The sequence below is a fragment of the Apis florea genome, unplaced genomic scaffold (genome assembly GCF_048593485.1).
Source record: "Apis florea isolate Af1SG1 unplaced genomic scaffold, ASM4859348v1 contig_3158_pilon, whole genome shotgun sequence".
NCBI lineage: Eukaryota > Metazoa > Arthropoda > Insecta > Hymenoptera > Apidae > Apis > Apis florea.
In genome coordinates, this window is record NW_028256713.1 from 1087817 (window position 1) to 1102229 (window position 14413).

Sequence of the window (14413 nt, forward strand, 5' to 3'; positions counted from 1 at the left end):
TCGTTAAATCAACTCGGTCGTTAGAAGCTCGATAATTTCGTCTGAAAACATCGGGATGCGGAAATGTCGCTATGACCTAATTTTCGAACCGATTTAACGCGGTCTTCGTTTACGTTCATCGTTATCGTCCACGGAATATTCGATATCTATGATAGATACGCGAATGAAATGAAACTGGAAACAATCCTGTAATTTACCGTACGTCACGTGTATATCGCTCTATGAAATTGATTTAATGACATCGATCGTAAAGAGAAATTATAATCGATAAAATAATTGTTGCGATGAAAAGATTAATAAGAAAATATACGTGTGATAAGAAAAAATGGAACTTCTTTAGAAAGGTTAGGATTCATTTAAATCTTACTAATATTTGTAAAAAATTTTTATTTCTATACAAATAAAAATAAAATAGTTATATAAAACAAGAAAAATATTTGTAATATATTTATATATAATTATATAATATATATATATATCATATATAGAATCTTTTTTAAAGAAATTAGGATTCTCTTAAATAAACTTTCTTATTTTTTTTTATTCCTATCAAAGTTTAAAATAATAGTTACATGAAATAAGAAAAATATTTGCAACAGATTTCTTTTGTAAATAAGATTCATATTTTTCATTATTAATTCAAATTCAAGTAATTCATAAAAGCAAGTTCTTTTGAGTCATGTTTGAGATTAGTTATAAGTATACCATTCAAGCCATAATTACATATTCAAAATATTTCTGAAAATATTTTTAACACCACTTAATTTGGATATAATTTTAGTTGGGGCAGAGAAATCATGGCGTTTTAATTAATTTATTTCAGTAGCTCTTTTCAAGTGGAGGTGCTTCTAAAATGTACTTTATTGGTTGTCAAGAGTTTTTCTCAAACCCAAGTTCTTCGTTAATATCATTAGTATATCAATCTGCTACAATTTGTACATAAATTCACTTATAACCATCAATCATGTACATTGAGGTTGAGCTATTTTAGATAATAACACTCTAGGACATTTTTAAATTTTCTCATTTTGTAAAAAATTCTTTTAATATATAATCTTATCTTTTTTTTTATTAAACAATAAATTATTAATGTGATTTTTCAATAAATATTTAATAAAAAGGTTAAATCAATTTCATTCCCCTAATTTTATTTACATGATCATGGTAAATATTTAAAAGAGATAATAAATGCCACTTTGAAATGAAAAACAAATGATCTGAAAACAGCCTTGGCATCCACGCTCGTCAATCTCTTTGCCTTCGTATTCCTACGCATTATTTATAAGTTAAAATGGGTCAGCCTGTATTTTACAGCACAAATACAATAATTCAACAACAGTGATTTAACCTGATTATAACGGGACAAATGAAACGAAAAGAGAGGATTATTTTTTGTTGAGAATAAGAGATGAATGTAAAGAATTTCAATCTCTCTCGGTACTTTTTAATAAACTTTAATTCCCACGTGTTTTAATAAATAAGTTATAAAAAAGACCACATTGATGTCGTTTTACGATGTCTACGGACGTTCAATTTCGTCTTTATCACAGCTAAGGCTGTTAACCTGGGTTAAACTTTTTCATTCTTTTTACCGATATATTCGAATGAATTTTTCCTTCCACTAGAAAAATCTGCTATTTATCAAAAGATTGAAATGAATAAGATATTTTTGTGAAAAGGAGGAAAAATATTATTATTTAAAATTTTTTACATAAAATCCTTTACAATCAATATTATATCAAAGCTAATGGTAAAAAATCAACTTTGAATTTTTTATCTTCATTACAGTTGAATAGCTATTAATTTTATTTTTAGCTTTACTATAATACTACGAATGAAAAACTGTATTTGCCTATGTAGAGACAATTTTATAAAAACTGAAAACAATTTGTTTTTTTTTAATTTATATTTATATTTATATTTATATTTATATTTATATTTATATTTATATTTATATTTATATTTATATTCATCGTTCAAAATATCGAAAAATATTTCGTTTTGTTATTCGATTTATTCGACCATTATCATTTTAATCTACTCCGTCCGACTCGTGGTCATTCTTTTCCCTTTGTCTGCTCACGAGTGCCCTATTCTGCTTTTCTGACCCACTTACTCTTTTACTAATGGCCGATCTACATTACCTGTCTAACCACGGTTGTCTTGCCATGATTCTGCTTGTCCAACAAGTGACTCTCTTATTCTTTTTTCATCAATAATTGTCTTATTATACTATTATAAGTGATCGTTTGTACAATCTACTACCAATTTATTTTATTTGTTTGATCGTGCCTATTTTAATCTTCTTGTTTGATTTGACACTCTTAATTTATCTATCAGATATAAAGTAAGAATATTACGCATTGAAATGAAATTATTTCACAAATATCAATCCTCAGCAATTTTTCTATGAAAGAAAAAAAGGAATTTCCATGGTATTTGAAATTCCAAGTCCAAAAATTCCGTACGTATCGATATTTCACGAGTTCTCCGATGCAAGCAAATTTTCCACGCCACAAAGAATTTGAATAACAAATTCGAGAAAAAGCTCGCACTGATTCTTTTCAAAGAAGATCCAAGGATAATTGTAATTCATTCCTCGTTGTAATTTAAGGTCAGGTCTATCTCTTCCAAATGGCTCTGACATATTCCTAAAAATGGTCCTCGAAGATGGTTCGTAAAAAATCTTTTCACGTACTCTGTGAATTCGTGTCTTATTGTTGGAACTATCTGGTCGACAATTTGTTTAACTCTGAAAAACTCTTTATTGAATCAAGTCGTTTGTACTATCCTTGAATCCGTGAAAATTTCGTCAACTATTGGTGAAACCATTTCTCGCCTCATGAAAAATGAGAAAAATGATCGTCGAGCATAACGTATGATCCAAGCGCGATATTTTATTGAATTCCATTCGATGTTTCTTCAAAGATCAACATTGCAATTCTGCGATTAGATTATTTGGAAAATAAAATCTGGTTTTTATTTGGCGATGAATCATGAAAATAAGAAAAAAATTTTTGTTTAATTTATATTTTTTAATTTATTACGAAATATTTATTGTAATGAAAATTTTATTCGAATGGAAATGATACCAAACATGGTCATATTTGGAATAAATATTTCTTCCAGTTGCTACATTTGTGAATTCCTATCTGTATTTACCGAAAGAAAAATCCTGTTTCTGAATTTTCAGCTGTTTTATCTGAATAATGGAACACATGGAATTTGATTCTCTTTATTTCTGTCATACAATAGTTTGTATTTTAGTAAAAATGAAACTTTTACGAGTATCTTGTATTTTTTTTTTTTTTTTACTATTTTATTTCATTTCATTTCTCATTCAGTTTTTTTTTAAGCTATTTCTATTTCTATATATATATTTTATTTTATGTTCGCGAGGTTAAAAGTATGAAAAACAGATTCTAAAATTAATCAAATAATAATTTTCTAATTGCAATTTATTATTTTTTATCATAAATGACAATGAAATTATTTGCATGGAATGATAAATAGTACAAAGTTGCGTCCAGTTATGTGTAATCATTTCAAACTTTAAACCGAATTAACTTCGTCATCTCAAACTTTCTAGGTTACCATAAAACTTCCTTTTTGAAAATTACTTTTAGTAGCGGGACACGTTTCGAATAATTTGCCACTTCGAGAAATGTAACTGTGCATATCGTAAAATGTCAAGAGGGTGTTTAATGTTTATCGTAAAAATAAATTGACAATATGGAATGAAATATTCATATGAAGTTCTTTTGTATTACATTGATTTCGAAATCGTATTTGAAACTTAGCTCGACGGAACTTGTTAGCGAGTTTGTAAGCACTGTGGAAACGTAAAAATATACTTTTTAATCATCAAATTAGGATCGTTAAAAGTTTTAAAACTTTTCACGATTTTTCACGCTTTTTTAGTAAAATCGATAGATTTGAACGTTTTCTTTTGATGGACAAATTTATAATATACTTTTTATCCGTTCTTTTTTAATTAAAAAAAGATTTGCAAAATCGAGAGATTAAATCTTTTAAATAATAATAATTATTTTAAATTTTTTTAATTATCGTTTAAACGTAACAGTAGATTAAACAATATTTTCTTTAGCAACACTAACCTAACTTCGCATAACACTATGTATACTAAGTATACTTAGGCATAAGGCTGAATAGAAATCTATAAATTCATGTCTTGGGAAATGTTTGTTTATTTTACAATCAATTTTCTTGGAAATATAGATTTTCTCGCTGTCATATCAAACTATTTTTTAGAGAAAAAAATTGAAATCTGTCATTTTAATAGATTGACAAGTTATTATTATTTTTTCTTTCTGTTCTATCAACTCTTATAATTACTTTTTCTCTTATAATTACTAGAAAAAATTCATCATTTTAACAATTATATATAATTCTGGCAATGTTATTAATTTTTATCATCACTTTTTAAAATTATATCAAATTGTATCTAAAATTCTTGAACAAAAGTTTTTTTTATCGATACGAAAAATTATGACAGATTCGATGGAAATCTGTGTGAAATCAAAAAATACTACATCCTACATACATATATTTATTAACAAAAAGTATCAATAATGCTAAGAATATAAGTCGACGGTAAGAAAAAATAAAGTTGCAATGTGTTCTTGAAGAATTTGAATACGTTAGACAAAAGCCTCAACAGGTCGATGATCGTAATTGCATTTGTCTGGTCGCGAGCATTAAATTGAAAATCGATTTGACAGGACACCGTGAAGAATATAAGGAAAACTTGTCAACAAGTTTCACATGGAAAGAATATAAAATTCGTGATATAATTTTTGTATGATGCTGCCATCTTTTCGCTATTATAACCTATCTAATGTAACCTATCTAATATAATGTATCTAATGTAATCCTGAATTATTTTATAAAGATTTTAATGAAATCTTTGATTAAAAATAAAAAAAATTATATATAAATTGAATAAATAATAATTTTGTAATATTTTTATTTTGAAATTATACAAAATACTAAAAAAGTACTCGGTGGAAGACATTTAAAGAAATATTGAAGAAGTTTTGAAAGAAATCATGAGTTCAAATAAATTTTTCAATAAATTTTTCATGTATTAAATAAAAATTAAATTAATAGAAATTGTATATATAATCTTTAAATCTTTTAAAAACAGAAATTAATTCTTATAGCTATTTCTATGAGAGATATTTCTGTTTCAACTATTTTCGAAACTTGATCACGTTAAAGGAAGCTTTCATCTATAATCACTCATGTTTACACAATATCTGAATGCAATGTTAATTCCAATATTCATTAATTCTGCATTCACTGCACGAATTGTATAGAATTTATTATTTAACATTCGCAAACAATTGTAATTCGATAAATCGAAATTTTTAACCTCTCTTTTGTTTCCTTATAATTTTTTCACGACACTGATATAGAATAAAACTAGTCAATTTATACGACAAGCAGCAATATGGAAAATGAAAAGATGTTTAGTTTCGAGAACTCGGAACATTTTGATCACGTTAGAGTTAATAACTTCACGCATCAGTGGGACCAATTAGATTCACAGGTTACCATGAATAGCTTTCGAAAAGTTTAACCAGATATACTCGTATATTATTTTTGGTGTACGAATGTGCCAATCTTTTAATTTACGATAACAGAATATTATTTTATTTTCCAGAATTTTTTTCGAAACATTTGTCGATTATATTAATTATGTTTTTTATATTTTAAAATCATAATTAAAATCATAATTAATAAAAGAAATCAATTATATTTATTATTTTATTATACATTCTTTTTAATTTTAAAATAAAGTTGAGGACAAAATTATATTTTAAAATTATATTATAAAACATTAGAAAATCATAATTAATTTAAACAAGCTACAAACTATTTCTTGCATACAATTATGTATAAAAATCTTCTAAATTCAAATGTAGATTGTGACATTTTTAAAACAACGATTAATGCAACGAGAATAATCATTCCATTGTAGAATCTATCCTATGAATTTACCAATGGTGTTCGATATTCAGTATTCACGCGGTATGTTCGAAACGGATCGTACGTATAATAAGAAAAACGATCAAAAGCACCTTCTCCATTCCAATCCATTGAAATCGTTCGATAAAACTTCTTTATTTTTTATTATTATTTTTTTTTTTTTTGAATCGTCATGAATGAATCGAACATTCATAAGCAAAAGGAATTTCACACGCGACACGTTTCGTAACCAAGATTTGCTTTTACCGTTTCACCATCGAATGTATAATGGCGCCGTAAAGCTCGACCAATTTGCCCACCATTATATTATTTCTCTCATGAGCATATATGCAAGTAATATATATTCTACTATATGAGCGTGCATGTATACGAATATAGGATGTTTCAGAATTAAAGAATCAAACATAAAATGTTTCAAAAATGAAAAATCAATTTTTTTGATTATCAATTTAAGATTATCGAAGAGGTTAAAAAATTTTTGATTTATTTCAAATTTTTTCATCATCGTATAATAATAATTCTTATTTTATGTAGTTCTTGGATACTGGATTATTGGAAATGGGAAAAAAAGGATAAAGAAAAAAAGAAGAAAAGAAAGAAGCATTAACGATAATGCTATCTAGAAACTCCGTGTTTTGAATGCTATGACATTGAAGGTTAGGATGAAAAGAGAACGTGTGATATTTTCCTTATGGGAATTATGTTCCGTGTAAATCTCCCTAATGGTGAGTGCAAGAAGAATGATACGATACAATAGTATTATTATCATAAATTACGTTCTTATTTTTACAAATAAAAATTCAAAAAAGATTTAAATTACAAATATATAGATTAACTTAAATTAAAATATATCATGATAAAAAAGTACTTCAGCAAGGATGAACTTTCGGATTATGTTTATCTAATCTTTTTTAAATTTAATTATTTATTTTTGAAACATAATATATGATGTAACTGTGAAATAACGTGTATACAGGATCTATTACGTTTATGAATATCGTGTGCAGGCGTTATAAATCAAGGGAAATAACCAGCGATATCACGAAACTCCCTCGTTGCGATTCCAGAGAATTACATGGAGTGTTTGATAATGATTGAAATGTTCGTTGATTTCCTGTCGTGTCCGACTGATCTTTCGAAAGGTGTGCTCGTGGCTGGGATATTGATCATGCATAGAATTAGATTTTTTACAATGTGTATTTAGTTTGAATGAAGTTGTATTTATTGAGATATTTAAATAAAAAAGATGAAGAAATATTGTAAAATAAAATATAGATAAAATTTATATTATGAGAGAAAAAGAGATTTTGCAGAGAAGTGAAACATAATAATTAAAAATAATAAAATTTTTATATCAGATAAATAAAATTGTATTTATATAGTTTATATACATTATTATAGTTTATATATAATTGAATCAATCAATAAAATTGTAGAAAAATTTAAATTTAGAATTATCCGATTTAATTTCTTTCAGCACACAGAAGTTAGTGTTGAAAATTCTTATTTCCAATTTGGTATTACGATTTCAAGTTGATAAGACTATTACAAAAATCCAATCAGGAAATAATTGGAAAATTTAAATAATTCGACAATTCGTTATCACTATAAAATCTGGATTTAAATGTAATTAAAATTGCAACTATTTTTTGCAAGCTTTTTATAATAAAAATACATGTATTTATTAATGTAACATATAATAGACATAAATTTAAAATATTGTAAATTTTCAATCTCTAATTCATATTTAGATTTCATCCCTTTTTTATCTATAATTCCTTAGCTTTAATTAATTAAAGAAACGAAAAAAAAACAAATTCGAATTAGGATCTTCGAGTAATAAAAAACAATGAAAATCGATTTCTTAAACCACAATTATTCACAATACAATACAAAATTGATCACCGGAAATATTAAATTAATTCACGAAGAGGGTGTCAATAACGTTAATGGTTTTCAAATCCTTATCATGAATATTCATTGAAAGACAGTAACCACGTATTTGCGAAAGTCTATAGTGCTAACAGAATGAAGAACACACACAGTGGCCACAATTTATTTTCCACTGACATTACACGACACTAATGTAATTTGATCTTAAATGGCGCGACTAGACTACACGACTGGTTACTTTCATAATTAACCTCGTGTCGTATACGATCACGCTTCTCTTTCTAATTAAAAACGAAATCTAGTCATTTATTTATTAGTTATTGGAATAATGGAAAACACGAAATGAATTTTGTTTTAACTTCTATTCTATTTTTTATTTGGCATAGCTCAGGAATGCTATATAGTATATTAAAATATACTTATATACCATATATTTTTTAATTATTTTTGAAAACAAAAAATTTATAATTTCTTAGTTTATATTATCTTTCAATAATATTGTTTGTTTTGAAACGAATAAAATAATAAGAATAAAAAATATATTTACATATTAAAATTTTCTTAACAAATAGAATCATATTTCTCTGCTAATTCAAATATTGAAAATTCTACTACATTATAAAAAATTTACATCATCTGTTGAATTCAATATTTATATTACACTTTGATATATAACAATGAAAATTCTAATGATGTAACATCCTAAAGGCATATAGTAATAACGAACTTTTTATTTTATTGATTGATTAATCGCTACTAGTCTGTAGGTGGTCGACTTTTTTTATAAAAAACAATGCAAAGATCATCAATGTTGAATATTTATTTTTATCGATAATATATAATTATATTAAACTCTTACCCTAAAAATATTTCCTCCCTAAAAGAATATCAGAATATTGAAATTCTATTTCCATTTTAAATTCTATTTCCAATGACAAATAAGTACAATAGAGAAAAAAGCAAGTAACCAAGATTAAAAAAAAAAAATCTTTTTGTTTCAATTATCGTTTGTCAATAATGGACGACATCGAATGTTGAAAATCCACCCAATCATAGGTTCTGGATCGAACATGGATTAGATATAACTCGCGTTTCGCGAGACGAATACGTGCATGTGTATATGTACCAAAACTTGATGCACTCATATATAAATCGAGATTTGATATTCCTGTAAAGGCATTAACTCGTGCATAAGACTGTTTTACGAATTGTGCGTTGCAAAAAATAAATGTATCATTAAAGCGAAAACTACTCTCATGTCAGAAACGTGATGATATTTACGAGCCTTGAGATTGTAATCGATCGTAGTGAAGAAAAGAAAAGGAGAAGCAATTTTTAAAGCCATCGTTATTCCCGTTTTCTACGTTGCTTAGTTCCTTTATGAGGTTGCCTTCGAGCAATACTCGCACGCAAAAAGATTTCTTTTGAACTGGAGAATTCAAATTATGTCGACCTAAACGCGTAAGACATTTAGGAAAATGCTCTTCCATGGTTTTCGTTTAATCCTTCGATCAAACTGGATATTGGAGGTTGGATAATAATGGAGCAAAAAGTTTTAAGGTTAGATTGCATGGATTTGAATAATCTAGGATATTCTAGGACAATGTTTTCTCTTTTTTTTTTTAATTGCAAATTTCTATTGTAATATTCAAATAACATATAACTATTTTTTTTATATAAGATTATTTAAAAAAATTTAATTGTTTTATTACTGATATATCTACTTAATACTATGAAAAAAATTGCACTAATGCAATTTCTTTTAATATTTTTTTTTTTTATGTAATGATGAAAACATGAAAAAGATATGATCCTATTATCTTTTCAAGTTTTTACATTAAAAACTTTTCTTATATATATACGATATTTCTTGAATATCCATCATCCAAAAAGTTTTATGGAAATAAAAAACGGATATATTTTATGTAACAGATTAATTTACGATTCAAAATGAGAAATTGTAGAGTTTGACATTTATGAAACGTTTTTATAATTTGAAATCATCAAATGAATATCGTATTGTATAAATTGATGAAATAAAGATTAATAGATAGAATAACGGAAAGTTATATTGAACACAATGAGAAATTAAACGAAATTGACGATAAAAGTTATAGATTGAAAACATGGTAATTGACTATATGAATTAACAAATAATTGAAAATCTAAAATGAAATTCGATAAGTAAAAAAGGAATTGAGTTTCGAAAATATTGAAAATCAAAATAATAAATGAAAAATCTATCATCAAACATGATTGACGCACAATTTTAAAAATTCGAAACTATTGAAAAAAATTTTGGAACAAGTTTTGAAAAAATTTATAAAAAGAAGATTTTCTATTTCTACTGAAAATTTTTGCAGAATCCATATGATGGTTTTTACATAGCTTTAAGTATGTGCATACGTTTTCTGGATAAAAGAAGAGAAAGATAACATAACCTAAAATATTCACTGACAAACAAAAAAACAAAAAGAACACAAATACGATTATCATATAACGCTAATTTCGAATTTTTCTAAAGAAGAAAAGAAGAAAAAAAATATTTCCTCTATATGTATATTTTTTTTTACCGTAAAAAAAATAATTAATATTTTTAAGTACTTTGAACGCTTCTCAATGCTTGATTTATTTTTCAACGAACAATATAATTATAATTTGTGCGCTCATTTCATGTACGAACGATCCAAAGAAGATGGATCTATCTTTTTCTTTTTCAATTATTCGCAGAGTTACGTGATATTTGTATTATTATGTATACAGAAAACGAGTTTTGTTGCAGTTTTTTTCGATAGATCGATCAAATATACAACAATTCCATACTTTTTCCCACATTCTGTCGATAATTTTCTTTCACGTCAAACAGAAAACTCTGAATCGTTCAATCAATGAAATTGTACAATACCAGTAACATATAATTAACATGTTTTTCTGTCTTTCATTTTCTACATCTTTCCTATATTTTAACATGTAACAAATATTTAATTGCAAATCGTTTTTAACTATTTAAAAATAATAAAATCGTTTTATTTTTAAATGAAAATTTTAAATGAAGATTTTCTTTAATCTGTTTTATAAATCACACGATATAATCATTCTCTTCAACAACATTTATCAATCATTTTTAAAATCATTTCAATACATCCCAATTCAACAACATTTATCAATCATTTTTAAAATCATTTCAATACATCCCAATAGAGATACATATCCTTTTATATTGGATTCTATTAAAATTATGCATTTTGATTTTTATTGATAATTTTTTTTTTCTTCACATTAAACATGAAATTTCAAACTGTTTATTCAATAGAATTATATTTTCTTCATTCATTTTAATATCCAATTTATGTCATTTACTGAAATACATTTACTAAAAATAGTTTCGTTTAAAATTTTTTTATCCTTAAAAAATTACCCTTATCATTTCATTTGAAAAAAATTAAACCTTCAATTTCATGAAATAATACAAAATACTTAAAAAAAGAAAACTGGCTTTTTATCCCCAAAACTTCAACGTCAAATCCCAATCCTGTTAAAAAAAAATCCTTTTGTGTATTTTTTCAATTGATTTCATTTATTTACAAACGATATATTTATTTACCAAGTATCGACATTCGTCAAAAGAGTTCACGAACCCCGTTGTTTTTTCATTTCGCATTACGATGGATGGATGAAATTGCATACGATTTCGAATAAAGCACTACTACGAATGGATAACACGTTCTTTTTCTTTTTTTCTCGAAAAGGATAAAGAAAAAACGGAAGAAAAAAAAGATACATATAGAAGATATATAGAAGCGAAAGAAAGTTGCGGTTGCTAAACGATTTTGATTAAATCCTAAATATTTTGTTTCACATTACGATTTCCGGTAATGATCGCTTTAAAATCCTCGAATTTTTGTCGTTGTGGATAAGATTCACTATGTTCTCACTTGCACCAATAGCAATTCCAACAGTGCATTTATAAAGATTCATAGAAATGGCGTTTTATATTCAGCCAACAATTCCTATGAGAATTTAGAGGTGGGATTGTTCATTTGTGATTGTGACTGTAAGTTTATTATGCAGGAAATGAATAAGGTATTACAAACTAAAAGTGTTACGATTTTTTTCGTTTCTTTAAAAATCTATTGCAATATTGACAAGATTATTTTTAATTAAACGATTTCTTGGAAGTCAATTGTTTAGAGCGAAAAAATGTTGGAAAAAGTATTTTATCATGAAATGAATAAAATATTTTTCTTCGAATCTATCGCAGATATTGAGATTCTTTTTAATGATAAGATTCTTTCAAACGATATATAAAGACCAATTATGAAGAAATTTTGAAGGATGGAAAGTGTATCGTTTATTTATTTATTTTTTTGAATAAAATATTAATTTTTTATTTAAATAATTGATATTGAACATCTATATTAACGAAGGAAGCATTTCTTTTTTTATTCTGAATGAAGTTCTATTTGAAAAGTTTTAGCAAAAAAAAGAAGAGGAGGATATAAAGAGGATATTATATAAATATTTGAAAAAGAATTTGAAAAGAATTATACGATATATTCTGATACTAAAAATCGTCAGAGAATTGGAGAATCGATATGAATAGATTTGGAAGAGAAGACTCGATAACAACGGGTCTCAAATCTTTCCCCTTTAATCCGATGATCCGAATCCTTATCAATCTTTCCTTAATCTTTTGAGCTTGAAAGAAGCTCGAATAAAAACAGATTGAATCCTAATTCTAGTTAATCGATGAAATCAACGAATTTCCCCAATATTAAAGAAACTTGATATTAGATTGATTAAAAAAAAAAAAATTAAAAAACAAATAATACTGGAAAAAATTTGATAATGGAAATAATTTGACTATCGAAAGGATCAATTCCGAAAATTTATTTTTCCAAAATTCGATCATTATTTTTCGATTTAAGGAACATTTGCTTTCTTAAGGAAAGAACAGAAAAGGTGAAACGGAAATTCAATTCCGAAAGGATAATATTTTCTATCAATTAATCCAGATTATCAATTTCTATCCAGAACGAATCGTGTAACTTTCACTAAATCCGGTTATTAATTATGTGAGCGGACAGTTCACTTCATATGGAACGGACGGTTAATTAATTTTACTTGAAATTTTTCTCTGTTACAGTGTTACGGTTATTACATCGTATATACATTTTTAATTCCCTACGTGTCCTCGTGCAATTATTAAAGCAATGAAAACATCTTCTCCCAATATTAATATGGCCTTGTTATAAACGAACTTATAATTAGAAATTGCAGTTTGAAATGAGTTTCTTAAAGATCGAATTTTTATAAGAAAACTAGTCACGCACAAACAAAGATAGAAATAAAATTCGAATGAGTTTGAAGGATAAACGATTTATACCTGAATCATTCGCCATCTCAAAACTGAATACACAAGCATGATACCATCAAAATCAAACGGATATATATTTATCGAGACACTTGTTTAAAACCTGAACTCTGGATTTATAAAAAAATTTTGACCATAAACTATTAAAAAAAATTCGTAGTGTATAAACAATATTTGAATATGAAAGTTGAATTATATAATTCAATTATAACATCATTAAAATCCTAATCACGTCTGAACATTCATCAAATCGACTTATATAATGAAATCGATCTAATTATTTAATACGTATCTAATTAAATTAGATTATTATATTAACATTCAAATACTTTTATAAATCTCATGCTCTTTTCATCACCAACACTGTTATCTCTCTAAAAAAAAAAAAAAGAGATTCCATTGCCAAGAAGCAACAGTTGAATTGATAATTTTAAATCAATAGAAATACGAAATAAAATTTGTTACTCACGAGTGCTGTCGTAGCGGATCCCATTCAGTTCATCGAAACAGGGTAGCGTGACCAGTGTTCCAGGAGGTGTCCTCGGCCAGCACAATAAAGAATCCCAACTGATTTCACACCCCTGTTGATCCTCCTGCTGTATTGTCCCCAATGACAGCTCCTCCTGATGCTTACGTTCCAGACACTTGATCGCCTCCGGGTTCACAGATTCGTTCAATTTGTTGATATAGTGCAACGTGTTCACCACGTAATTATCGTTGTCGAAGACAGTCTCATTGCTCGATTGCCAGCTCATGCTTCCTCCCCGATCGCGGACTCGACACGTTTCGCTTCTTCGATCGAGTTCCTTCGTTCGTTCCTTCGTCTTTTCGAAGAAAGAAATGGGGGAAGGAATCGAAAGAATTTATCGCCTGACACGGCTCCTCGTCGATTTATGTAACCTATAACTTTTTTCCCCGAGTTTTCGTTAGAAAATTTATCTTTCTCAACGAAACGTTTTAATATTTTCAGTAAAATTTTTCAACATCCACGTTGATTCGTTTATCCTTTCACACCTTTTCGATCTTAATATCCAATCTTCTTAATATCCTTGTCGCAATCGTGTTAAAAAAAATCGCACTTCGCATTGCCAGATGTTGATCAGGTTATGGAATCTCTGATGTTGCTCTCCACGG

At 26.7% G+C, this 14413-nt stretch overlaps 1 protein-coding gene across 3 annotated transcripts in view; it reads right to left on the reverse strand.

Moving 5' to 3' along the window:
- The window catches only part of Dh44-R1 (Diuretic hormone 44 receptor 1), a 60135-nt gene extending 45962 nt beyond the window's left edge, over positions 1 to 14173 (reverse strand). For all 3 annotated transcript variants that reach the window (XM_086909860.1, XM_086909861.1, XM_086909859.1), the window contains exon 1: positions 13749 to 14173. In XM_086909860.1, coding sequence (XP_086765986.1) covers positions 13749 to 14034 — 286 coding nt within the window. In that variant the 5' untranslated portion in view covers positions 14035 to 14173. The remainder of the gene's footprint in view (positions 1 to 13748) is intronic.
- Between the last annotated feature and the right edge of the window lie 240 nt (positions 14174 to 14413).